Source organism: Citrus clementina, unplaced genomic scaffold (assembly GCF_000493195.1).
Source record: "Citrus clementina cultivar Clemenules unplaced genomic scaffold, Citrus_clementina_v1.0 scaffold_4, whole genome shotgun sequence".
Classification (NCBI taxonomy): domain Eukaryota; kingdom Viridiplantae; phylum Streptophyta; class Magnoliopsida; order Sapindales; family Rutaceae; genus Citrus; species Citrus x clementina.
In genome coordinates, this window is record NW_006262274.1 from 16318987 (window position 1) to 16345023 (window position 26037).

The window sequence follows — 26037 nt, forward strand, 5'->3', positions numbered from 1 at the left end:
CAAAACCAGAGTTGGATTGTACGAGAAGAAATTAAAAGATAATTTCAGGTTCTTACACGACACCGACTCCAAGACTTTTCGATTCAGAAACTCAACCGTAAAATCAACCTTACAATTAATTAATAAATTTTTTGATCTAGCCAGCCAGTAACTGATTATTAATTAATTGATTACCGATGAGACACATTTGTGATGGGAAGCGCTGTTGATAGAGTCGTTTCCTTCATCTGGAACTTGTTCAGGTCTACACTTTATTTGCAACCTCCACATTCATTACAAGTGCAAGTTACCGCTGTCGATCCAATCATCAATCTTCTTCAATTCCTATTCATTACCTTTGCTTCTCTGCTTTCATATATATATATATAAACACCAAAATGCATGTTTCAATGAAAAGTTTTTACATCAAAACAAGAAAAGAATTCAAACCAGTGAATGCAAATTACATAATTAATACCTTGAAATGAACTGGAGATGAAGGAGAGAAGCTTTGATGATGAGGAAGTGTCACTTGATTTAGAACCTGCAAAGTTATAAGAGCATTTTCTGATATTAAGAAAAATGTGTATGACAAATAATAGTAATAATAATAAGAATTGATAATATGAGAAAGTGGGTCGAATTATATATTGTTAGAAAATATGTGTTCTTTTTCAATAAGGATTTCTTAGGGAACCATTCTATGATGCCATAATTAAAATCATTATATTAATATTCTATTTAAACATGAATTACGTAAATAAAATATAAAACATATAAATTTAACATAAAATTTTGTAAATCAGTATTAAGTGCAAAATAGAACATGAACTATGTAAATGGAATATAAGACTTGTAAATGAAAGGTAAAATAAGTAAATTAACATAAGAGTGGCAAATTGTTTATATCAATGACAAACAAAACAAAAACTTACAAATATAAAATAAAACTTAAAAAATCAACCATAAGTCAAATAAAACATAAATTAAGTAAATTAAACATAAGATTTCATGGATAACAAAGGAGTAGTAAATTGATGTATTATTAGTAAACAAAATCAAAACTTACAAATGTAACATAAAATTTGTAAATCAACACTAAGTGTAAAATAAAACATAATTATATAAATGAAGCATATATAATACATTTAAATAGAGGGTAAAACAAACAAAAATAGAAGAGTGATAAATTGGTGTATTATTGATAAACAAAATGAAAACTTGTAAATCAATATTAAATGTAAAATAAAACATTGTGTAAATGGAACATAATACTTGTAAATGAAAGGTAAAAGAACTACGTTAACATAGGAGCGATAAATTGATGTACTATTGATAAATAAAACAAAAACTTACAAATATAACATAAAACTTGTAATCGACATTAAATATGAAAAAATATAAATTATGCAAATGAAACATAAGAACAATAAATAGTAGCTAAAATAAGTAAATTCACATATGAGTGGTAAATTGGAATATTATTAATAAACAAAACAAAAACTTATAGATGTAACATAAAAGCTGTAAATCAATATTAACTGTAAAATAAAATATAAATTATGTAAAATAAAATATAAATTATGTAAATAAAACATAAGACTTGTAAATGAAAGGTAAAATAAATAAATTAATATAAGAATTATTAAAAAAATAAAAACTCATTATAATAATGATTACCTTATGATTTGCTGATTTTGTTTCTAAATTGAATAATGATATTTTTATATTTATGTAATACATGTGATGGTAGATGTGAAATATTATTAAGAATAAAATTTATTCTCAAAATTAGAATTTGAAAAACTATTCTTTTCATGTATTTCATTTTTCAAAGTTTTTTGTAACATAAAGTGATTCTCCTAACCTTTTTGATAGTAACCCCAAATGATCTTTTAAGTACAAGTAAGAAGTAAAGTTTAAAACTACATGAAATATGTAAAAGCAGAAAATTAAATCCAATTTTATAAATATATTATATATGTCTAGTATTATAAGAATATCTTTTCTTTTTCTTTTTTTTGTATTGATCCACATCAAGAAAAATAATTTTGCTTAATTAACATGTAACAACACTATGATAGAAAATTTAAAAAAAAAAAACATAATGAATGTCCTAGAATGAATATATAACTTATGGTTGAATCTATTCAATAAAACTTATTCTAATTATTTTCCATGTAATTTTTTTGTTTCCAACTGATGACTGACTTTTTTCTTTGTTTAATTACATTAAATGAATAAACTATTTTTTATTTACTGAAAGTTTAATATGGACTTACATGTTATATGTTATTTTTACAAAAATTTTTTTACAAATTTAAAACACTAATTTACTATTTTTATATTAATCTACTTGTTTTACCTTCTATTTATTAGTTTTATTTGTAATTTACAAAATTTATATTTATCATGGCATTGATACCCTCACTTTAATCATGAAATAATAAAATTTTCCTCCCTAGCATTTTTTTATCTTTAGGAGGATTCATCTTTGAGGAATAATTAATTTTCCTTTTAGGACTTAATTTATTCTAGGATGAATAAAACTTATATAAGAAATAATCACTATATAAGTAGATTGAGTTTTTTTGTTTGCATAACACAATAATCAGTTTTTTTTTTTTAAGTAAACAGTTTTTAGTGTGAAAGGAACAATATATCTATTGAGCGATTGAGTGTTATTGATGTTTTGGTGTGAGAAAAATACTAGAGTGACTGTAATAATTTTTTACATAATAGATTTTTCTCATATCGTCCTTGGCGCTTGTTGTTTTTCTTTGGTATAGGAGCTTTCCACATAAATTATTGTGTTGTATGATTGGTTTTATTTTCTATCTATTTTTTTATTATTTTTTTTTATATTTTTGCTTTCAAGATCTTGGATGGAATTAAAATTCCTTAACACGTATTGTCAGAGCTAAGGCTGTTACGCGAAGCGATTATATTTACAAATAAATTTTTAAATTTGTGAGAATTGAGGTGAAAAGTTTGATGGAACAATTAATTTTGGCTTGTGGCAAATTCAAGTTAAGGGTATATTGATTCAATTAGGGATACACACGGGCAAGTCATTCCCTACTTCTAGCAATGATTCTGGAAAATCTATTATTATGATCAATGAAGATTGGAAAGCATTGGATGAAAGAACTACAAATGATATACGAACATGTCTAGCTAAGAATGTTCTTACAAATGTAGGAAAAATTCTTTCAGCAAGAGAACTTTGGGAGAGACTAGGAAATTTGTATCAGATGAATCTTTAATTGTTTGTACCTTAAGGAATGATTTCACATGATGATAGTGGTTTAAGGTGCAAAATTTTTTGATCATCTTAATGTTTTCAATGGTATCGTGATATAACTAGAAGCAATTGGAGGTAAAATTAAAGACAAGGAAAAGGCACTTAGGCTATTTTGGTCTCTTTTCTAATTTCCTACAAGCATTTGTCACCTATTTTGATGCATGAGAAGGAGATTATAGATCTTGAGAAGTTACTAATACTCTACTTTCAAAACAAAAAAGGCTGAGTAGTAGAAGTAATGAAGCTTCTGATGATATGGCATTGACATTTGGTAACTGAAAGAAAAATAAATTCAAGAAGAAAGGAGTATGTTGGTTGTGTGGACAATTAGGACAACTTAAAAGAAATTATCATAAAGTAAATAGAGTAAGTTCGGTAAATGGCTCTAAGTTAGTATATGAAGATACTAATAGTATCGCTAGTAAAAAGTCTCTCATTATTGTGGGAGACGATGGTCCCTTGTAATAAATGACGAAGACATCCTTATGGTAAGCCGCCAGTGCCATGGAAGAATATGTGTCACTACTAGCGGTCCACAAGATTTGCACACAAGGCTTGGTTTAACATTTATGCAAGGTATGTAGTGGAGTATTTTATATTGATGGCTATGGACTCTCAAATAAGCTAAACATGAGAGTAGGTATTTTCAAGAAGGCGATTGACATGTGTCGAATACATATGCTCTAAATAAGATAGAGTGTAATAATTCTTAGTATAGAAAAATATGACTGCTAGATAGAAGATAGGATTTTACCTATAATAGAATGATTTCCATAAACTCGATGTGAATGTGGTTTTAGTGGAGATGACATGGTTATATGGATACACGATAAATTATTTTTTGTCGTGTAATTGCATTTAAAGCAAAATTCAAAAGGCTTGGTGAGTGAAAGAGATATTATATATATTATTTTATAATATTTGCTTCATCAATGGATCTTGTTTAAATTAAAAAAAAGCATGTTCAGTTTTCAATAAACCAATTCTAAATTGACCATCCAGACTTAGGAAATGATGTTTCAGGATCTTGTTTTCCCACATAGATATAATTTCTCTGAATAAGTAGTATATGGGGAATTAAAATTCCTAACAACCTTGGTTTATAAGGCCACACAATGACAAATAAATTTATAGGCTCTTTCAGATTTTTTATATAAAATAAACAGAATTAATGATTGAGGACTTAAAAGTTTGCCAAAGTGACGGAAGCAAATAATATCTGCGTTAGTGGACCAAAAAAAAATGAGAAGTTAAAATTAAATCATTTATGGCTTGATTTAATAAATTTAAGCCTGCTTAAGATTGAGGTGAATAATTTTTAATTTATAGAAAAATGATTGTGTTAGCTAATAAAATGTGACAGTTATAATGAAATAATATAATTAATTTTCTAAGAATTTGTAAAAAAATTATCGGTCCGACCGATCTGTGGTTTGCATAAAATGATAAAAACACGTATGAGTAAGAAAACAAAATTGGGCCCAAACCCATGAGCAGGCCCAGGTATCTTGTTAGCCCAAAGATTGCCGTGTCCTTTGGATTATCGTTACAAGCCGCCACGGTTTAAAAACAGTTAGGCTTCCCGCTTCTTGAAGAATACCAAACCTTGCCGCCTACACTTCATCAAGTCCTCCTCAAAACAATCCTTTTCTTTTCACCACCAATCTCTCCCTTCTCCAAAATCACTCCCCAAAAGTAAAGCATCCATCTGTCTTCTATATTACCACCATGTCGCTTCTTCACAATCCTGTCAATACCATTTCCCATTTCTCATTTTATAATAATCAACTCGATCGTCACATTCTTTCTATCTTGACAATCACAAAATGGCCGCTTCCCAAGAAGAAATTGCTTTGACCACCACCACCGCCACCCCGGTGACTCTCACGTGGAGGTACTCGAACCGGGTACTTCTAAAAACCATTCTTGAATCCGGCGATGGAGGGCTGGGATTGCTGAACGAGAGAGTGGTGATTGGTGGGTGGGTTAAGACTTCGAAAGAAGTGAAGAAAGAGCCTATGCCTCCCCCGCCGGCAGATGATGCAGCGGCAACGAGTTCCAAGGAGAAAGAGAAAGAGAAAGAGAAAGACGTGAGCTGTGTGGAGATTCTTCAATCAAGAATCCCATTTTTCAGGACAATAATCAGGGTTCTTGGTGGTAGCGCTGGCATTTCCAACAATGTCCCTCTTCGCGAGAAGTTGGAGGCTTTGGTTCCTAAGCCACCGCCGCCTTCCACTGTTTTCTTGCAAGTCAGTGATGGTTCTTGTGTGGCTAGTCTTCAGGTACAAAAATGTCATGTAGTTTATCTGCTTGTTGAAATTCTCTGTTGCTTTTAAAAGACTTGACAGTGAGAATACGTGTTAAGAGACTTTAATTGATTAAAGTTGTTTCTGAAAAAATTCATAGCTACTTCATGTTCACTCCTTTGACTGCTTTTACAAACTCTCAGGTTGTGGTGGAATCCACTTTAGTTTCCCCTAGCAAAATCCGGCCTATTGGAACTTGTATAATGGTTGAAGGTGTACTGAAGCAGCCGTCAGTTCAAGGGAAACACGCTGTTGAACTAAAAGTAGAGAAAATTCTTCACATTGGGACAGTTGATCATGATAAATATCCATTATCAAGGAAGCGACTTCCCATGGATATGTTGCGGGATTCTGCCCATTTTCGTCCTCGTACAACAACGGTAGCTTGTGCACCAATTCCTCTTCTGTCTGTCCTGTCTCATTTGAATTGTTTGTCGAATGTTATAGCTAGGAAGTATGACATCTTGTGCTTACTTAGCTTTGTCTAAATGCTCATCCATCTATCTGATTAAGCCTGTTTTGCATTCTGCAGGTGGCATCTGTTATGCGAATCCGTAGTTCCCTGACTCATGCAACTCACACATTCTTCCAAAACCATGGGTTTCTGTATGTTCAAGTGCCCGTTATCACAACCACAGACTCTGAAGGATTTAGTGAGAAGTTCCAGGTTACTACTCTTTTTGACAAGAGAGAAAAAGAGGGGCCGAAAACTGCTAAAGATATTGAAGGTGTTAACCTTGACATTTTGAAGGCTTCGATAAAGGAAAAAAGCAACAAAGTTGAAGAACTCAAGAGAAGTGAAAGCAATAGGGAGGCACTCATTGCTGCAGTTCAGGATTTACGGAAAACAAATGAACTAGTATCACACCTAGAATCAAGAGACAAACTATTACAAGCGCCTTCAGTTAAGACTGATAAAGTTAACTTTTCTGAAGATTTCTTCTCTCGCCAAACATATCTTACTGTTTCTGGTCGCCTTCATTTGGAGAGTTATGCATGTGCCCTTGGAAATGTTTACTCGTTCGGACCCAGATTTCGAGCAGAGAAAAAGGAATCTTCAAAACATGCAGCAGAGATGTTGATGGTTGAGACTGAAATAGCTTTTTCACAATTAGAGGTATTAAACCTTGACCTTATATTTTCAAGTATCTCTGCTATTTACTTTTATATGCTTTTACACATTTCTGCCTTCAAGCTGCATTATTTATCAGACCTCATACAAAAATACTCTTCATTACTTATTTTTCCTTTTAGCAAAGAAATCTAAGTTTTGAAGCTATTGCTGAACATTTTATCCTCATTTTTCTGATCAGTTGACAATGTGAGGAGATTTTTAGAATTACTTTCAGTTTTGTGTAGTTTATAAACAAGGGATTCTCATTTACACGTGATATGCCTTGGGTGGCAGACCATTTGCACTGTAGATAAAGCTTGTGGTTGCCAGTAAAATTTCTATGGAATTTTAAAGATAATCAGAATTTTGTTTGGTACTTCTCAGTTGAAAAATTTTATAACAACTGGCTAAAAACGTTGTGGATTTCATAGGATGCCATGAAATGTGCGGATGACTATTTCAAGTTTCTCTGCAAATGGATATTGGAAGATTGCTCAAAAGATCTGGAATTTGTCTCAAAACGAATTGACATGACCTGTATTGATCGTCTGCAATCAGTGATATCAAGTTCCTTTGAAAAAATCACCTATACAGAAGCAGTGAAAGCTTTGGAAAAGGTGAAGTTGAACATATCCATTGGTTGTTTCAATATACAAGACATATTCACATCAGCATTGTTATAACTTATAACATAAAGGTTTCTTGTTAACCAGGTTACAGAGAAGATATTTGAGACAAAACTGGAGTGGGGTGTAGCTCTCACGGCAGAACATCTAAGGTATTCATATTCTGATTTTAGTTTACAATTGCTCTTAGCTGAACTATAGGAGCTAAGGCCTCATCTGGTTGTTAATACTTAACATTCTGTTCATGGAATGACAGTTACTTGGCTGATGAGATCTATAAGAGGCCTGTAATCGTATACAATTATCCTAAAGCAGTTAAACCATTTTATGTGCGCCTGAATGATGATGGAAACACAGTTGCAGCATTTGATATGGTTGTACCAAAGGTAAGCTCAAGATCTTTCCAAACATATGAAAGACCTCCATTACAAATTATATCCAAGAATGCTAGTTATAAAACTGGAATGCATTTGCTTGCAGGGCGGGACAGTGATTACAGGTAGCCAAAATGAGGAACGCGTAGATATGTTGAATACAAGGTAATCCAATCTTAGGTCAGCTTGTACAGAATTCGTAGATAACATGAGTTAAATTTAGTGGACTTTCTACTGAATGAAGTTTTGAGCCTTGAAAATGAGGAGAAATTGTTGAAGTTGATTTAAGAAATGGCTGAAACCAAAATAGATCTTTATCGAATCTCCTTACTTTTTTTTTTTTTTTTTCTCTTCTTGTCTTCAGGATCAAGGAACTGGGATTGCCAAGAGAACAGTATGAATGGTATTTGGATCTACGCAGGCATGGAACAGTCAAGCACTCTGGATTTAGCTTTGGGTTTGACCTCATGGTTCTCTTCACTACCGGTCTCACCGATGTTAGAGATGCTATCCCTTTTCCTAGAAGCCTGGGGAAAGCCTACAATTAACTGGACTCCCAGCAGAATACACTCCAAAAAGAAGAAAATTCTTTGTTTAGCTTTCCAATTCCCAGATTGCAAACAGAAATGAAAAATGTCATGTAAATATATTTGTGGAAATGTGAAACAAAGGAGGCATTCCATATCATACTTGTATTGCTTCACTTGTTTTATGCTTGGTTCATCTAAATGTACACAGGTGAATGTAAATGCAGAAAATTACTTGCTGAAATGACCTTGTCTTAAAGTTCATTCATTGTTTTCTTGGAAGAAACTGTCTTTGGTTTAACAAACTAGGATTGGGAAGATTTAAGGAGAGACGACCACCTTGATGGAAGTATCAGCGAGGGCATTTTTTGAATCAAGAGGGAAGAAAAATGGATAGAGCTCATAGCGAACATAACAACTACTGTATAGAACCCGACACCCCTTCTTGTTGTTGCAGAAGTTGGGAAAATTTCCAACAGCAATAGCCAAGCACTGAGCACAATCTATCTGAGACAGGTCCCTGGTGCACTGCACCAAGGCATAAAGTGTCACAAATGGTGAAAGTGTAGTCTCACCTTTGCCAAGTCCTTCGTTCTTCGGCACAACAGCTTGTGATCTAATCTCGTCCATTAAGGCTCCCAGTTCTTTGTTAAAACTTTTGGGATCTGTCACATTCTCAACGTTGTAGTAGAATATACCAAACGAGGTATCAACTTTCCCAACAAAATTCTCTGTGTTGTATCGCAAAAAGCAATAGTCATACCAAATCCTGGCATCAGCTTGGTTTACACAACGTTGGCGGATTTGCTTCGCTGCATCTTGGATACAGCTCGCGCAATCTTTGCTGTCCACATCTCCTCTGCATTGAGCCAGGCCAAAGACTTTGTCTTGGTCTTTACCATAAGAAGTAGCAATATAGCCAGTTTTAGCAGTTTCGGCAACTAGTTCAGCCAGCAAATTATCTATGTTTGCTGATATCATGCCATTGCCACTCACGTTAGAGTCCTTATTGCAAAACTCTCCCAAAGGATCTGCAGCACAAATGTATAGAAACAGTAAGAGAACAAGACTCTGAAGCAAAGCCATGGTTTTGCTTGTTATTTCCGTTGAAACTCCATTAAATTGAGACTCTACTTATAAGAGTGATTGAAAGTGGGAAGTGATAACCGATAATGGATGTGGGGATACAACAGCAGACATTCTTGACTCACAAGATTAGTTACCACCACAATGAGTGGAGGACTCAAACAACTGCTTCCAAAAGGTAGTCTTCCATTAATAATCTTTGTTGAAATTTATGAAAATGTTTTTGTCAATGATTGAGATACAAGGAGCGTCAAACAAAAAAAAAAAATATACTATATATGAAAGCTGCATCACTGATTGTTTTAACCACAAAGTTTGATTAATTTCCTTTGTCCCTCTGATAGCAAACATAGAATCTTTAGCTGTTGATTATAATCTTTAATGGTGCTTAAATCCTAATCCAAGAGATTTATTGACTTATTGTGATGCATCCTTTCGGAGGGTATCAAAACAACACCATGAGAGATCGTTTTTATCGGCTTCTCTGATCATTTGGGCGGAATATCATTATTCAAATATCTCTTATTTCAAAAAGTCAATTTAAAGAGGTAGCACAATCAAACATGCTGTATCTATTATCATTATTCAAATATCCATTATCTCAATACGTCTAAAAAAAAAATTAAACTACCAAACAAAAGGTGTTCTAGAGGCAAAAGAGTACTGCAGCTTATAGAAAGAGAGAGTCTACTTTCTAGGCACTTATAAGTCCACGAGATAAGCTTTTTAAGGTGATGCCAAACTTAATTAAAATTATTATAATTCAACCTTCTTTTAAAACTGAGGTCTGCAGGCAGCAACTCAGATATTGGGTCTAAAAGACAGTTCAAGAGTTTAATGGCTCATAAAAATAATAATAATAATAACTTAATGGTATATAAGGCTCAATTAGGATCACAGTTCTTTTACCCAATAATAATAATAATGATAGATGTGAAATAGTGGTGGGGGGTGTTGGATTTTCAATGAGGCTCATTAGGAACCAACTTACATTTAACGTCGCAATCACATGGGAATCTTCAATACATAGAGGCAAAAGACAATGTTGAAATCCAATAATACGGAGCAGTGGCTGGCAGGCAGCAACCTCATCATCAAGAAGTATGAAGTAATGGGAAACCACGAACCAAATGAAATAATAATAAATACCAACAAAATAATTAGATACGAAGTAATGTTTTTACTGTTGACCCTCATTTTATAATAAGTACAATAATAAGAGAAAATGAGAGCAACATCTATAATAATGTGATTACTCTCTTATTTATATTAGTGGTCACATAACTGTTTTTTTTTTAATAATTAGATCATTATAATAAAAAAAAACATAATTATCATAAAAACTTATCTAGATAACTATTTTTTTTAAAAAATAATAAAACCTTCGTGTTCATTTCGTTAAACTATGGACATGTCATTGTTCTTGCCTCTTATAATAATATAACAATAACAATAATAAAACAAAATTAATTATGGCCAATATTTTGTTATAACATGGACATGAAGACATTTCTTCAATCGGCCACAAAACTAACCAAACCCCCATAAAGCTTATCTCAACGCACTAATATAAAGTCACTTAAAGCCGCTGAAGTATATATGAACCACAAAGTCCACCACCGAAGGAAACAACGACAAAGTCTCCCCCCGCCAATCACGCCGCTTTGTCTCTCTCTGCCACCTTTTCAACCCTTCACTTCGCATTTCCATCAAAAGCCCAATTAACAGGGAACAAAAGGAAGAGCAATGGGTAAAGAAGAGCAAGGAGGAGGGGGAGAAGAGTACTTGTTCAAGATTGTATTGATAGGAGACTCTGCTGTGGGGAAATCGAACCTGTTGTCTAGGTTCGCGAGGAATGAGTTTGACAGCAACTCAAAGGCGACAATAGGAGTTGAGTTTCAGACGCAAGTGGTGGATATTGATGGGAAAGAAGTGAAGGCCCAGATCTGGGACACTGCCGGCCAAGAGAGATTTAGAGCTGTTACCTCTGCTTATTACAGGGGAGCTGTTGGTGCTCTTGTGGTTTATGATATTACCAGGAGAAGCAGCTTCGACAGTGTTAAACGCTGGCTTGAGGAGCTCACCAGTAAGTTCTTCTTCATTCGGATTATTTTGCTCTTCTTGTGATATATTTGTCTAATGAATTGTGGGTATTATCACGCATGACTAGTGAGAGAGATGATCTTTGGCTAGTGTTTTGTATTACAGTCTAGTCTTAAATAACAAAACAAAACCATGATAAATTGTGTGCTATTATTGTTGATAATGTGTTTGTTATGTGAAGCCAAGTTTGTATTTTAGTGAGTTGAATGATGCGTGCATTGCTGCAGCTCACTGTGATACTGCTGTGGGAAGAATGCTGGTGGGGAACAAGTGTGATTTGGATAGCATTAGAGATGTTAGCACAGAGGAGGGCAAAAGCCTTGCGGAGGAAGAAGGATTGTTCTTCATGGAGACATCAGCTCTTGATTCTACTAATGTTGAAGCTGCTTTTGAGGTTGTCATCCGAGAAATTTACAGCAATATCAGCAGGAAAATACTCAACTCTGATGCATACAAAGCTGAATTGTCTGTCAATCGAGTAACCCTCGTTAAGGATGGGGCCAACTCTTCAAAAGGCAGCATGATGGATTTCTCATGCTGTGCTAAATAAGCTCTAGCTGTTCTTTCATTTATAACACAGGATCCTATCCTTCCTTGGCGGTACAAATACAAACTGCTTGTGTTGTTTCTAGCTTTCTTCCAATTAGAAGACCAAGCAAATTTTTCATATTTGGTCTTGTACTCAAGTCACTGATGGATGCTTTTGTTGGAACAAGCTATAAAATGATCGTATTCGTATTTTTTTTGAATTAATTATTTTTTAATATGGTTGTTTATTATGTAACGGAGAATTTCATTAATTAAAACAAAGTTTATGGAACATCTAGGCTTTGGTTGCTCATCTTTCTTAAGGGGATCCGAAACCTTAAGAAATAAAATCATCAGGAAATTAACGGTTGAAATGAAGAAAAAGATTTTTCTACACTGAACTGATGTCATAGACTCCAGATAGAACTTCAAGTTTCTCTTCATATGTTTGAGATTAGTGAGATTACAGAGTCTCTCTAAGCAATTCTAGTAAAATATACATCAATAGAATAAATAAATCGCCTAGGACAATTTCATTGACCCAACTATGAACACACAAGGACTACGCACATTCACCTTGAAGTGATCCTCACATCATTAAAGATGGCCCAAAATTTTGAATTTTCAGGGCTTCCTCAAAGCAGATGCTGCGCCCATAACAACAGCCAAGACAAGGCCAATACCAGCCCCAACGGAAGCACCCACGGCAGCAGCTGTCATAGAAGATGACTTGGCTTTTGCATTGGCATCTATTGCCATAACACGCTCTCGTTCCAACTCTGCCAACAGCCGATCCGTAGCAATTTCCTTGAAATTTGCAATACAAAATTCAAAATTGTCAGCAACGACATCAGACAAATAAACCAGAAAACAAGAGACATACACGCTTCCAAACACAACAGATTTTAAATATATAAAACGTTGATGAATAACCCGTAAGTTGATTCTCCTAACAATCAACTTACATTCACCTGACCCAGTCAAACATGTTACATGCCACTAACTACTGAATCAAATCTCAAACATAGCTACATGCCACTGACTACTGCATCAAATCTCAAACATTGTGAATACCCAAATTCATGAACATGTTGAATTCAAAGTTGAATCCCACAGATAAAAGGACTTTCAAATTAACTAATTCCAACTAATTGCTGCCTTCCTTGACAGTTTCTTGCAGGACAAAATTCAGAAAAACTAGTAGTTAAATGTTATAAGTATTTTGACCATCGGATTGGCACCATCAATTCATGTAAAGCTATAGTTATTAAACATTCAATCTAAATAAAGTACAAAGCCATCGGATTTAATCAGTATCATGATAGCATATCTTTCAAATATGGCTTGTATGTCAGACATGTCAACATGATATCATTGTCCACAAAGCATCTAGTAGACTAGTACCATTTTAAGTTCAATAATGTTAAAACTAGACAAATAAAAACAGAGTAGAACCACATCTTTTTCTTTACTCATTCAATGGAATTTTCATCTCAACCTAAGTTCATCGAGTTCTAACTGGGACTACTAGCCAACCTAAAAGACTGGATGGTTTAGAAACCTGTAAGATGTAAATATCCCAAGCAGGCGGCCGCAAGGGGTTATTTATTTTTCCAGTATAGAACTCTCTGTCAGCTATGAAATTTCATGACTCTGATCATTCTTTTACATCTCCCCAAAAAAAATTCCAAAATCAAAGTCAATTCTCTTAAATGTACACAAAGTCATCATAATAAAATGTGTTAAAAGACACTTAAAAAATTGTTTCTACCTGAAAGGAGACCTCCTCATGGGTCCGGAGGACACGGTGCACAAGCTGACCTAGGGAGTTTATGCCCTCCACCGGTAAAATATTGTCCTTTCTCTGAAAAGGCCTCCAGACTAAATTAATTGGGGCATGAAGAAGCTTCTGTGCACCCGACCTCCCATCTGAATCTCCACCCGATGCATCCCAAGACAAAGAAGCACTGACAGCACCAGGCATAACATATGGACAAGAATTGATAACTTCAGTGGTGCTAGGAGATGCTTGATAAGCCTGCATAACTGCATCAATTGCTGCTCTTTGCTGGTGCGCACTGACTGAAAATTTGTTTGTTATGGCAAGGACCCAAGGGATTCCAAGAGCTTTAGCCTCATTTAACAGAAGTGAAAGGGCTGGCTGCTGCTGCCCTGATGCACTTGAGCAATTATACCGAGGTATCTTATGGGATAAGTTATGCACAAGAACAATCAAATCTGTTTTTCTACTGAGGTCACGGATTCCCATCCACATTTCATCCTTGAAACGAGCAGCCTCCATAGTTAGCTCCTGCATATCAGTTGAAGACGGCCCAGAATTTTATATCATTATTATATATATAAGCAAGTTAATCCATTCAATCAGACGGCATGATGCAGAAATCAATAATAAAAAGAGAACATAAAGATGTTTGTCTTACAAAATATCAGTCAGAAAACGTGTCATCTAAATCAAATGGAGAAAGAACAAATAAATGAGTTACACTCAGTGGTCAACTAGCATGCGGCAATTTACAAGTGAATGCAATAAATAAATATGACATAGAAGTGTTCAACAAGGAACATTTTACAAGTCATTTAATAATAAGTCAGACTGCAGTATTTTAGATAATTTAACATGAAGGGAATGAATTCTTTAGGGACCAAGAGCAACTATGAAGTGAATGATTGTCAGCAAACCTGAACTTAAAATTTCAACAAGGCAAAATTAAGTTTCAACTCTCTCCATTCAGCCATCAGAAACCAAAATCTCCACGAACAACAGAAATTGTAGAACATTATAAGACATGTATGAAGGTTCATTACTCAAAGCATAGTGCCAGAGTGAGTTTGACCTGAATCAACCACCCTGATAGAAATGGTTAATCTACCGGCAGGGATAATCAACACTGAGTCAGACATCCTGCTATAGCTAGATTAAATCAATTTGATTCTAATCTGATAAGGATTCAAACCCAGCATATACCTCAATATATCTCCATCATAGTTATTATATATGAATATAATTCGTGTGCATACACCCTCTTGAATTCTATTCCAAATGTGCAAATTCAAAGTTGGCAATCACATGCAAGTACAATCTTATTAAAACTACATAAAATCAGGTCTCATTGGCAGCCCTGAAGGTTTACACTGGAAGCTGAGCTATTTTCCACAAAGGGAAAAAAATGAGGCACAACTACAAGCAAAAGGGGAGACAAATGTACCTGCAGATTTACACCAGCTGAATCACAGTAGCATAGACCACCGGCAATACCTTCTTGATCATCAGCCTCTGCATCCAAATTCCCAGAATTGGTAGTTCTGACAAGTTTGCCTTGACCGAGTATTGCCTTGAAAAGAGAAGTTTTACCAGCACCCTATACAAAACAATAAGCCATAATCTCTGCGACCCAAAAACAGAAGGGGGGGAAGACAAACAAGAGTATGTGGTACATTATTTATAATGTACCAAATCAATACCTCAAGGCCAAGTAGTCGCACCCTACGAGTTCTGAAGTGCACCTCCTTGAATACTGTGGTAAAATCACTGGTGCAGAATATAAAAACATCACTCAAACCCTCGGGACGGATGAATTTTTCATCATCAGCTGACCCTGAACCATGTTCCATACAACAATCAATAGTTTCTGAATCAATGGAAGGAAAGACTGAAATTGATAAGTTTGGAGGTCGTCTTAGAGGAGCTCCAACTAAGACTCGCATTTGTTGTAATTCTGGCTGTACTCCAATATTGGAAGAGTATGTTGGAGCTGAAGGAAAAGACTCCACTGTAGTTGAACACCTGATTGAGAGACATAATGTGATGAAAAACAAGGAATCTCACACACAATAAACCATTTCACTCATCTAATAAAATGGATTCAAAGTTATTCTGATTATAAAGTAATGCCCCCAAAAAATTTATACTGCATATAAAGTTGAATCACAAATCAATTTTTATGACCTAGTATGTGTGATTATCAATGTCTGTATCAACTCAACAAGAACAGAATAACTTCAACAGCAAAGCATGACTATTCCAAAGTTCACAAAGTTCCTCTTCCCTTCTACATCAGTTTTCTGTAAAAGGGAAAATATGTGCTATTATCCACTGTTTAAATAATGCAAGCCTGCACTTAGCTCCTATGAATCTGTACACTTTCTATGGCAGACCGCAGACACAACAACGAAACGAAAAAGAAAAAAGAATAATCTGACAAGCAGACAACTTTATTCTATTCTTATTCATCCTTCCCAGTATACACATTTTAGACTCGGCATTATACAAGGCTTTTTGATTGTGGAGAGCTGCAATCATAGATCCCTCGGCAAATAGCTGCTTTGCAAAATGCCAAAATCCCTTAAAAAGGCAAGAGGTTCTAATATATATGTTATGTCGACGTTTTTTTTCCCCGTTTTTATTTTATTTTGGGTTTATTCAGAAATAGTTAAATGTAAATTTCTTTTTACCAGCAGACAAAGACTATGACTGTTGGGTAATAAAATTAAGACGCTCAAAAGAACTAAAGACCAACAACGGAGATCATATCATTCAAAGTACAAAAGATTCAGCAAAAAATCAACTTTAAAAATTAAAAATTAAAATTAAAAAAGAAAAAATAAAGGACTTAGGAAAGACGTGCACAATACAGGAATTGCCACAGCTAGAACAGATACAATTGAAGATAAAATTAGGCTCCCATGAAAAAACATACCAAAACTGATGCAAAAAGAATTGAGAAAAAGGAGAAAATGTAAATACCAGTTACCATTTACTTGAGCATGAACCAGCGAGCACAAATGCAACCTGAAACCACTTATATCAACTTTTAATGATTCTGAATTCTTATCACCAGGAATCCCACTCCATCGCAGAGGAACAACCGAAGTAGCAGCACGAATAACTGGAGACTCAACGATATGCCCAAGCTCAACGGTACCTGCCACTGCAAGGCCAAGCCATTGTTGTAAATGTGGAAACTGCTGTAGTTGCTCCATTCCAGAGAATATGGCAGCACCATCACTCATGCACAGGTCATAGATTCTACAAGGAAAAAGAATCAATTATTAGACCTGCAACAATAACATTTCACGCTAATTACAAAAGAAAACTTGCTAAAATTGAATAATCAGAGAAACCTTCCTAAAAATATGAAAGACGAGGATTTACCACAATCACATTAACATTTAATACTTCATGTAAATCTTAACAAACTAGCTTAAATTTTATCAAGAGAACCAGTAATTGTAGGGTTTTGGAAAAAGCAGTAAAATACAGTAAAACCTCGATAAATTAATAGTCTTGGGTCCATGAAAAATCTATTAATTAGCAAATATTAATATATCGCATTAATAATTATTAATTCATCAATAAATTAATAATTTATTATTTATAAAGTTAATATCACATTCATAATGGAAATTTTTATGAAGTATAAAGGTAGTATAATTAGAGAATGTAATGATTCTGTCAAGTTGTAACATACGATTCTGATTTGATATTGATTGAGTGAATCGGTCACTTGATAATCCTTTGACTAGATCAAGATTACATGGTAACTCATTAGAGAAGACTTTTTTTTAGAAAGTTTATTAAGCTGATCTTTCTCTTATTTCTCCCAACATAACACATAGAATACAACAATGGCTTTCATCTAAAAAGTGTAAAAAAAGCAATAGCGACTGATGAAACATGTAAAGCATTATATTAGTACAACAAAGAAATTTCAAATTAGTTATTGATTAATTTATGTATTAATTGGGTACTATAGGAAATAAGATTATTTATTTATTTATTTATTATATAATAAATTTATCAAATTATTAATTTACCGTATTGGCACCAAGTTGGGATCTACAAAAACTACTATTTGATCAAGTTTATCAATTTATCTGAGTATTAATTTAACGAGGTTCTATTGTAGATGGTATAGAGCACAGAGGCATGCACCAAAAAAAAGGAAACGAGAAAATGCCTAATAAAATGGAGACGTCTACGAGTCTGCATACCAGATACAGGCAAACACTACTTTCTTGCTGTCACAAATAGTATTGTTATCTACTATTCTCTGTCCTGAAGTCATCATCTAGAATTAAAACAAGATAATGACGTATTAAACACCCCATTAATTTCCAAAGTGGTGACAAAAAAGAAGTAGAGTAGGTCTGGTGGAGGCCAGGTCCCACAAGTTTGAAAAAAATAAACATGTATTTATAATTCAATCCTGAAAAAAAATTATTTGTACTCCAGTCCCCTAATTTTTTTCCACTTCGACTCCTCTACAATTTTCAAATCTAGCTCCACCAACGTCACAACAGCAGAGGTAGTGGCACCATGATGGTGGTTGTAAACACTGCAATAGCATAATTCTGGTGTCTTCAAAAGTTACAGTTACAAGATGATAATAGAAGTAGCAGTGTTGACATTTCATACCAGTACTAGTTGGATTCCATGTAAACAGAATTCATAGTTTCTTAAGTTTTCAGTCCGTGATCTTCAATCTATTTGAGATCATTTTAAGCAACTTTAGCAGCACCTTAAACAATTCTTATTTTCCAGACTCTTCAGACAACTAAGTTTCTTTCCTGTATCTTTTAGTAGATTCCATTTATCCAACATATGACTCATGTAATTTCACTTAACGAAAGAAATTTGAGTAAGGTGTAAGCAGAGAGACATAATCATATGTACGTACATAAAGCATTTCATTACCTCTGAAATCGAGACCTATATGATCTCATAGAATGTGATTGAAATCGTTCCCTTAATTCAGCAATCACAGATTTGACCTGAAAATGTCTTTGCCAGAATAAATCAAGCAAAATGAGAGATTCAAGAAGAGGATACCACCAAATAATTCTTATCAAATATGTAACCACCAACTAATACTAGTTACAATTCATTTACATTATGTAGAATAAATAAAATACCAAACATTCCTCATTTGCAAGAACTTAAAAAATTCTTAAACTTTTCATAAATTGAAAAAAAAAAAAAAAGAGAGAGAGAGAGTATTCAAGGAAGCTCATACCGATGTTAGCTTAGAATACTCTGCACTGGACAGCGATTCCACGGATGAATTCTCCAACAGGTAAAGCTGTAATGAATAAAATAAGTCTTAGTAAACTAGATACTCCAATCATAACTGACTTAATAACATCAAGATTAGCTGACAATAAATATTATTCTCAGTGACATAAGAGGAAAGCAGCAAAAAGAAATACCCTTGTGTTGGGCAATATAACAAATGACTTGGCTAGAACCTCATTTTCTAGTTTAGTTAATTATATTAGCTTCATTAGTAAGACAAAATGAACTATGCACAAGAAGATATAACAAGGGTAGCCAACACAAACTAAAGAGGGTTTGATCGTTACTCCAGAGGGATCTAGTGAGAAGAAAGAAACAAATTATTTTCATTCTACCGAACAAAGGGAACAGCTTATGCGAATTGCTAGAAAACAAGATTAGCACGCATCCTTAACAGTCAAACAAAGCCCTAATGACCTCATTTATAGCAAACAAATTGTAAATTAAACCCACTAAAAGTACCAAAAAAAAAAAAATCCTATAAAACCAAAGGAAATCAAAGAAAAGTTACTAAAGAATCAAGGAACCCCAGTTTCTCAACTACTTTTCCTTCTTCCACACATGTAAGTCGTCAGATAAAATAGAAAGAAAGTAAAAGAAGTACAATCACATTATATACCTGCCCAAATGGCACATATGAAGGTAAAGAAGGCACTCTGCGCCATTTCCTCCCATCCCCAACATCTGTGTTTCTTTTTTCTACTAACTTTTCATTTATTGCTTCATTTGATTGCCCATTATTGGTCTCAGCTAGTGGTTTGAGAGATATGCCATCAGAACCCTCTTGGATTTCAAGAGATTGCGGTTCATCTGCCACATCTTCGATTGAAGATGTCACAGCAGAATCAGTCACAGAGGATGCTACAGGATCAACTTGTTTTGCTCTGTACTTGTTAAATTGACTTCTTATACTCGCTAAAGGGACAAGCCTTGAAAGTCTCCAAAAGGAGCTCTGAACAGGGCCTAATCCCAAAACCAACTGCTCGCCTTCATTCTCTCTTGGCTTCTCTGCCCTGGATTTTTCTACCCCTTCCTCATGTTTAGACACAAATGAACCATTTGTCCTAATTTCAGCAGACACCAACAGAGGTTGAACATTATTATAATGATGAAAATAAGCAGGTGATAGGATGCGGGGCACCAAATCTTCAGGAATGCAGTAACTCTTGAAATAATGCTGCCACCCTTTTCTGTTAACATAACTGTTAAAATAAAAAATTAAAAAATTTATTATAGCACTGAAAATTAGGAAAAAAAATTAAAATACATATTAATGCTTCCTTCTTCTACAAGCTAATATAAGTATTTATGTATCAAATGATCTGATACCTACTCTCTTAAAGCTGCATTTCCGACTGGAGGCTGGGAAAATGTAATACATTTGACCTGAACTTTGTCGTTTTCTTTTAATGAAGAGGATGCAGCAACAACCCTCAAAATGGCAAGGGTAGCTAATGCAGCTACCTACAGATAAAATGGCGCATGGAGTAGATGAGAAATACATTAATCACAAGCAAAGTGCTGAAAATTCATACAGAAGCAGGAAGGTCAGGCTTACTGCTCCACCAAGCGAATGTCCACATAATACAAGCTTTCGTTTCTTCTTCTGAGCAAGTCTGTACAACTCTAAAGCTGGTATCCCCTTAGCACGAGCCAAGAAACCCTAATATAATAATTTAAAAGGAAAAAAGTTAATTTATTTATAGCCAATCAGTAATGACTCAAAGCAAGAACATGAATTGGATTACGCATAAAAATACATAAAATACATCAGAGGACAGATGATAGTATACAAGACAAATTATAATAACCTGCTAAAGAAACACAAGTTAAAAGCAATGAAAACAGTTATGCAATCATTCATACCCGATGTGCAGCAGGTTTAGGTTTATCTTTTAGTTGCCTAGGTTTTTCCAGGGGATTCCACCGGTTTTCTCCATTCCCCTTCTGTTCTTTGGCTTGTTTAGATTCACCTAACTCGATCCCTTCCATATCCTCAATGGCATCCTCATGAAATATAGCTCCTTGCAGTATATTTGCATCAGTCATGACATCCCTAGTTAATGGGAGAAAGGAATCATGTTTCCAAAAGTAAACAGTAGGAAGCATGTTAAAAGTTCAACAAAACATTTATCCAATATACTTACTTGTACTGCTTTGTTCCAATAAAGGAAGCAAACAATGTATCACCTGCTTCAGCCAGTAGGTACCTGCAAAGACATTAAAGAGTCAAAATTCAAATTTGAGGGAAAAATAATACATCAAATGTTTTTGCCATTTTTATTTGAAAAAAAAAATCTAGAAAAATGGTAGAGACAAATGACTTTAGTAAAGCAAGTGCATATTGTAAACTAAACCTAATGAACAGAAAAATTTAAAAAGAATAAAAAACCTGTGAGGAACATGGTCTGAGGAAGGTTGCACACGCTCCAAAGAAACAATTTGTCCTCCAAAGTCAGCCTTAAATTTGTTTACAGCTCGAACTATCTCAATAACAGGTCTCTACCATGAAACAATGAACAAATTCATTCAACATATGAAACTTTCAGTTCAAGATGAAAATAGCATTAACTATAAACCAAAAACTTCTCTCCACCAAAATTTCAGACATATGTGGCTCTCATTAGAGACATAGACAACTGAGATCCATGAATCCACAAGAACCAACTATCATAACTTCTAAATAAGTGACTCAATTTTGTCATTCCTCCAGCAATACCTTTAGAAATTACATGAAGCATAATATGTAAAACGCTATCACTAATCATTTTCCTTTGCACACAGAGTCACTAGTCATTACTCCAAAAAAATAATTCTAGGTTTTAGAACTGCTCTAACAAGCACATCAAAACGTGCAGTACAACTATAGACAATGAATAATCAAAACTGACATTTCCTAAAGAGTCCATAGCACTAAAATCATCTGCATTGCATGTTTCCTAGAAATGAAATTCTAACAGTTGACAATATCACATGTTCTTGCATTCAATGCCCTAATTCTATTCAACTGAACTCAGAAAGCACGAAATTTTATCAAAATTACAGCACTTCGATAAAAAATAATTGAGGCATGCAATTACAATTCACAAGCAAAAGGAAAACGCAGTAGAAATCTTTCGATTACAGTTGGCTTGCATTTTATATAAAGTGTCACTTTTAAAAGTAAATTAAATTTAAGAGTAACCTTGTACACACACTCAGAGAGGACCATGCAACACAAAATATCCTGAAGGTCGGAAACGGACTCGGCCTTGACGGCGCGGCAGAGATCTTGAAGCTGCTTCTTGCGCTTCTCGTACTCTTCATGAATCCTCTTCCTCTGTTCCCTCTCGCCGGCGTTCCACGGCGGCCACTTCATTCGCCACTGAAGTGGACCCCACGACACATTCAGCATCTTCGCTCGCTGGTCCTTGATCCACGACTCCACTCTGCGCTGTATTGCCTCCATCCTGTCGTCGTCTTTCTTTCAGTTGTTTTTCTTTCTTAGAACGACAAATTCAGTTGTCATTTCGATGATTCCCTGTGTTAAAGAAACGGTGATATTGATGGGGTGTTATTTTGGGAAAGCATATGCGTATATGCCCACAAATCCCAGCCCCCCAGCGGATGATGATATTGACGTCGCGTTTCGTGTCCGTGTCCGTGTCCGTGTCCGTGTCGCGGTTCGCGTTCGCGTTCGGCTCTTCGAGTTTTAAACTTATGAGGTGATTTCCCGATTTTACCCTTACAGGGATTGTTTTCTAAACCACATGACTTTCTTCGGGTCGGGTTTCTCTTTTCGTCAATTTTATTTTTACAAAGGGAATTATCCTTGTAAAATTCCATTTCGAATTATATTTCCATTTAATACCAAAATTATCCTTTTTCTCTAGATTAACAATCATTTTATTCAAATTTTTTATTTTAACAGTTTTTTCACTCCAAAATTCTAAAATAATATACTCAAAACCTTGTAATCTTGCAAATACGTCTGAACACATACTTGAGAGAGAGACAAGTTAAATACCTTGATTCGCTATGATTTTGAACTTCCACAACTTGCTGCCTTCTTGTTTTTCAACAATCTGCACACAACAAGTACCACGAGACAGCAGAGGATAAAGTTACACCTTTTAGCTAAGTATGAATTGTCTAAACAGTGACTCTCAATGAGACAGAACCACTTAAATACTATGGCTGAGTACATAAATAAATTATATATTAGTACAAAATTATCTATCTCATTATGAGTTTTAAATATTATACTTGTTTATAATTAACTATTATGACATACTAATATATAGGGTGTGACATAGTTAACAATTATTAGGATGAGCAAATTAAGAGTCTAGGCCGGGCTTGAAGCCCGAGTTATTGAGAATAGGCCCAAATTCTTTAAAAGTCCATCCAAACTTAGATCAGCCAGGTCTGGCCTTCATTAATTTTAAAATAAATTATTGATAAAGTAAACAAAAATTAAATTAAAGACAATTATTTAATACATAATAAAATAATAGTCTAATATACAAAATATCAATAACACAACATAATAAATCACAAATACTAATAAAAAATATTAATATAATATTTTGAGTTGTTTTTTAATTTGATATATTTTATTTATAAATTAAAAAGTTCGGGCCAAACCAAGCTTTTTTCCTAAACCCTTATCTAGGTCCAATTCATGTGGGGCAGGCCGTGTCGACCCCAACTTGGGTAGGCCCGGTCTTTTTGCCAATCCTAAAGATTATATTTGTTTATAATATAGTAATATATGGGGTGTGACAAAATTAGACTCTTTAGCATAATATTTAATCACATAATAAAAGAGTCTATCAAAATTGCTCTGTAATATTTGACATTAGTTACGTCTTAATCTAGTAAAGCATAAAATAATTAGAATGATTTCTGCTAGCACACAATATGTAGGAAATAAATATAACATAAAGCTCTTATGCCGTTGACAGAAAAACCCAAAAAAAAATCTTTTACAATTTCCTTATATCACCTGATACAACATCTCAAAAAAATTATTAATTATTAGTATTATCTATTTTTATTCACTTCATTTTATGTTGCTGCTTAGTTTTGAATTAATCAAAACTAGTTCAACTTATTTGCGGAATCATAGTATAAGTTATGGAGTATGATATGAGAACATGCTTAGTGTTTGCTATTTTTCATATTCATGATCCTAGGCTAAGTTGTACTTAAAGTCTAATATTTATTGAAGAACTAATATTTATTTTGGAGGCCTAGGTTATATCGAATTAACCTATATTTCTTGTGAATTCTTTCTATTTTACTCAAGTTATCATTATATCTGTAGCAGTTGGTATTAAAATAAGGGGATAAATATAAAAGAGCAAATCCTTACAATGGAGTAGTAGTGATTAGAGAGGATAATGAAATTGATAGAGGTTATGATTCTTAAATAAAAAGAATTATCAAGAGAGATCATCGTGCATGATGGGTGAAATATCAATCAAATTGGATGCAAAGCTCGAGATAGGAAACAACAAAGTGGCAATATGGCAATCTCAAAGGACAATGAATTTGTTCAACAATGCAACAAGCTTGTGGGTTCATTGCGAAACTCAACGTATTCAACAAGTTCGCTATTCGCATTCTAAAGCTTAGAGTTTTATCTGGCCTGCCAAAGATGGTCTCTTTCAAGTGCGAAGCTAAAATGCCCAGGCACAATGATGAGGAATCATTCATCGATAAAATATCAAAAATAGAAATGAAGAAAATGGTTGGATTAATGGAGAATCTTCCAGAGAGGTTCAAGACATTGTTATATCTAATTATGAATTAGAAACAAAAGAGAAAAAAAAAATACCTCAAGAAAATTTACTCACGACGACAAGGGTATTCTCAAGGGGGAATTGATGATACAACATCCCAAAATAATTTATTAATTACTGTTTTTATTATCTATTTTTATTTACTTTATTTTATGTTATCAGTTAATTTTGAATTAGTCAAAAAATAGTTGAACTTACTTGTGGAATCATGGTGTAAGTTATGGAGCATGATGGGAGAACATGCTTAGTGTTTGCTATTTTTTAGATTTGTAATCCTAAGCGAAGTTGTAGTCAAGCATAATGTTATTCAATAAAGAATTTGTATTATTATTTTGGCTACTTGTAAGTTGCATTTGGGAGTTTTATAAGTTTCTCCAATAGCCATTACTATTTTGGAGTCTAGATTTCCTCAAATTAACCTATATTTATTGTGAATTCCCTTTATTTTGTTCAATCTATCATTGTGCTTGTAACATCACCCTTCAAAAAAAAAATAATTCTGCTGGTGAAATTTTTTGAATTTTTATTATCTATATTCTTCTCTTTGATCATTTTCTCTCTCTATAAAACTCAAAATCACTAATTTTTCAAGAATAAATATAATTAATCTAAAAAAAAAGAAAAAATAGATTATTTTAAATTTTTGTAAACGAATTGAATGGATGAGAATCATAAATAATATATATATATATATTTTTTGAAGAGTTTACTGCAACATGAAAAAAAAAAAAAAATCATGTATGTCCAAGCAAACGAGATGGAATAAATATAAATGGGTTTATTATATTTGTACTTGTCCTTTCATATAATTTCAATGGAAGAGAGGATCTATCGGTACATTGAAGGGGTCTTTAAAGCACCACTATTTCAAGAATTGCTACAAAAGTGGAAGTATTTAAATGGAAATGATTGGGTCGGGCCCGGTCAATCTTGTGGTGGTTTGGGCCAGCGAGCCGGGATTTTATTTGGAAATTACAAATTGTACTTAAATGAGTTTTAAGGTTTTAAAAGTAAATAAATAAATAAAGATACTAATATTCAAGTGCAAAAATTGAAAAAAAAAAATTGTGTATGGAATCAACATAATTAGTGATGGAAACAAATTATATTTTGAATATAATAAATTTTTTCTTTTTCGAATTAGTATTATTTTATTTGAAAAAATTACTAGTACAAAGGGATAATCACTTTCCAATTGACAAGTTTTCGTT

General features: G+C 33.8%; 4 protein-coding genes across 4 annotated transcripts; 2 read left to right on the plus strand and 2 right to left on the minus strand.

The window, feature by feature from the left end:
- Positions 1–4927: 4927 nt before the first annotated feature.
- LOC18045650 (asparagine--tRNA ligase, cytoplasmic 2) lies at positions 4928–8280 on the plus strand. The gene is made up of 8 exons (XM_006437157.2): positions 4928–5565; positions 5733–5969; positions 6122–6706; positions 7135–7320; positions 7417–7481; positions 7586–7715; positions 7810–7868; positions 8068–8280. The coding sequence occupies exons 1-8, from the start codon at positions 5110–5112 to the stop codon at positions 8249–8251; spliced, it is 1902 nt and encodes a 633-aa protein (XP_006437220.1). The 5' UTR covers positions 4928–5109; the 3' UTR covers positions 8252–8280.
- A 256-nt stretch (positions 8281–8536) lies between these two features.
- On the minus strand, positions 8537–9318 carry LOC18044963 (cysteine-rich repeat secretory protein 55). The gene has a single exon (XM_006437158.2). The coding sequence runs from the start codon at positions 9314–9316 to the stop codon at positions 8552–8554; it is 765 nt and encodes a 254-aa protein (XP_006437221.1). The 5' UTR covers positions 9317–9318; the 3' UTR covers positions 8537–8551.
- A 1531-nt stretch (positions 9319–10849) lies between these two features.
- LOC18044964 (ras-related protein RABA5b) lies at positions 10850–12202 on the plus strand. Its single transcript, XM_006437159.2, has 2 exons — positions 10850–11402; positions 11647–12202. The coding sequence occupies exons 1-2, from the start codon at positions 11063–11065 to the stop codon at positions 11967–11969; spliced, it is 663 nt and encodes a 220-aa protein (XP_006437222.1). The 5' UTR covers positions 10850–11062; the 3' UTR covers positions 11970–12202.
- Positions 12203–12370: 168 nt separating this feature from the next.
- On the minus strand, positions 12371–22689 carry LOC18044965. The gene is made up of 14 exons (XM_006437160.2): positions 22225–22689; positions 21433–21542; positions 21188–21250; positions 20907–21096; positions 20599–20703; positions 20374–20504; positions 19660–20242; positions 18982–19047; positions 18663–18739; positions 16713–16994; positions 15431–15752; positions 15175–15327; positions 13719–14258; positions 12371–12754 (listed from the first exon to the last, which is right to left on the minus strand). Exons 1-14 carry the CDS (start codon positions 22486–22488, stop codon positions 12572–12574), a joined length of 3069 nt encoding a protein of 1022 aa, XP_006437223.1. The 5' UTR covers positions 22489–22689; the 3' UTR covers positions 12371–12571.
- Between the last annotated feature and the right edge of the window lie 3348 nt (positions 22690–26037).

What these genes read in the sequence shown, in the direction of transcription:
- LOC18045650 (XM_006437157.2), top strand. Translation starts at nt 5,110, where the DNA reads ATGGCCGCTTCCCAAGAAGAAATTGCTTTGACCACCACCACCGCCACC. An exon ending in CAGTGAAAGCTTTGGAAAAG is followed by an intron (nt 7,321 to 7,416) that starts GTGAAGTTGAAC and finishes CTTGTTAACCAG; the next exon opens with GTTACAGAGAAGATATTTGA. An exon ending in CTCACGGCAGAACATCTAAG is followed by an intron (nt 7,482 to 7,585) that starts GTATTCATATTC and finishes ATGGAATGACAG; the next exon opens with TTACTTGGCTGATGAGATCT.
- LOC18044963 (XM_006437158.2), bottom strand. Translation starts at nt 9,316, where the DNA reads ATGGCTTTGCTTCAGAGTCTTGTTCTCTTACTGTTTCTATACATTTGT.
- LOC18044964 (XM_006437159.2), top strand. Translation starts at nt 11,063, where the DNA reads ATGGGTAAAGAAGAGCAAGGAGGAGGGGGAGAAGAGTACTTGTTCAAG. An exon ending in CTGGCTTGAGGAGCTCACCA is followed by an intron (nt 11,403 to 11,646) that starts GTAAGTTCTTCT and finishes GCATTGCTGCAG; the next exon opens with CTCACTGTGATACTGCTGTG.
- LOC18044965 (XM_006437160.2), bottom strand. Translation starts at nt 22,488, where the DNA reads ATGGAGGCAATACAGCGCAGAGTGGAGTCGTGGATCAAGGACCAGCGA. An exon ending in TCTCTGAGTGTGTGTACAAG is followed by an intron (nt 21,543 to 22,224) that starts GTTACTCTTAAA and finishes GTTTCATGGTAG; the next exon opens with AGACCTGTTATTGAGATAGT. An exon ending in AGTATTCTAAGCTAACATCG is followed by an intron (nt 18,740 to 18,981) that starts GTATGAGCTTCC and finishes AGACATTTTCAG; the next exon opens with GTCAAATCTGTGATTGCTGA.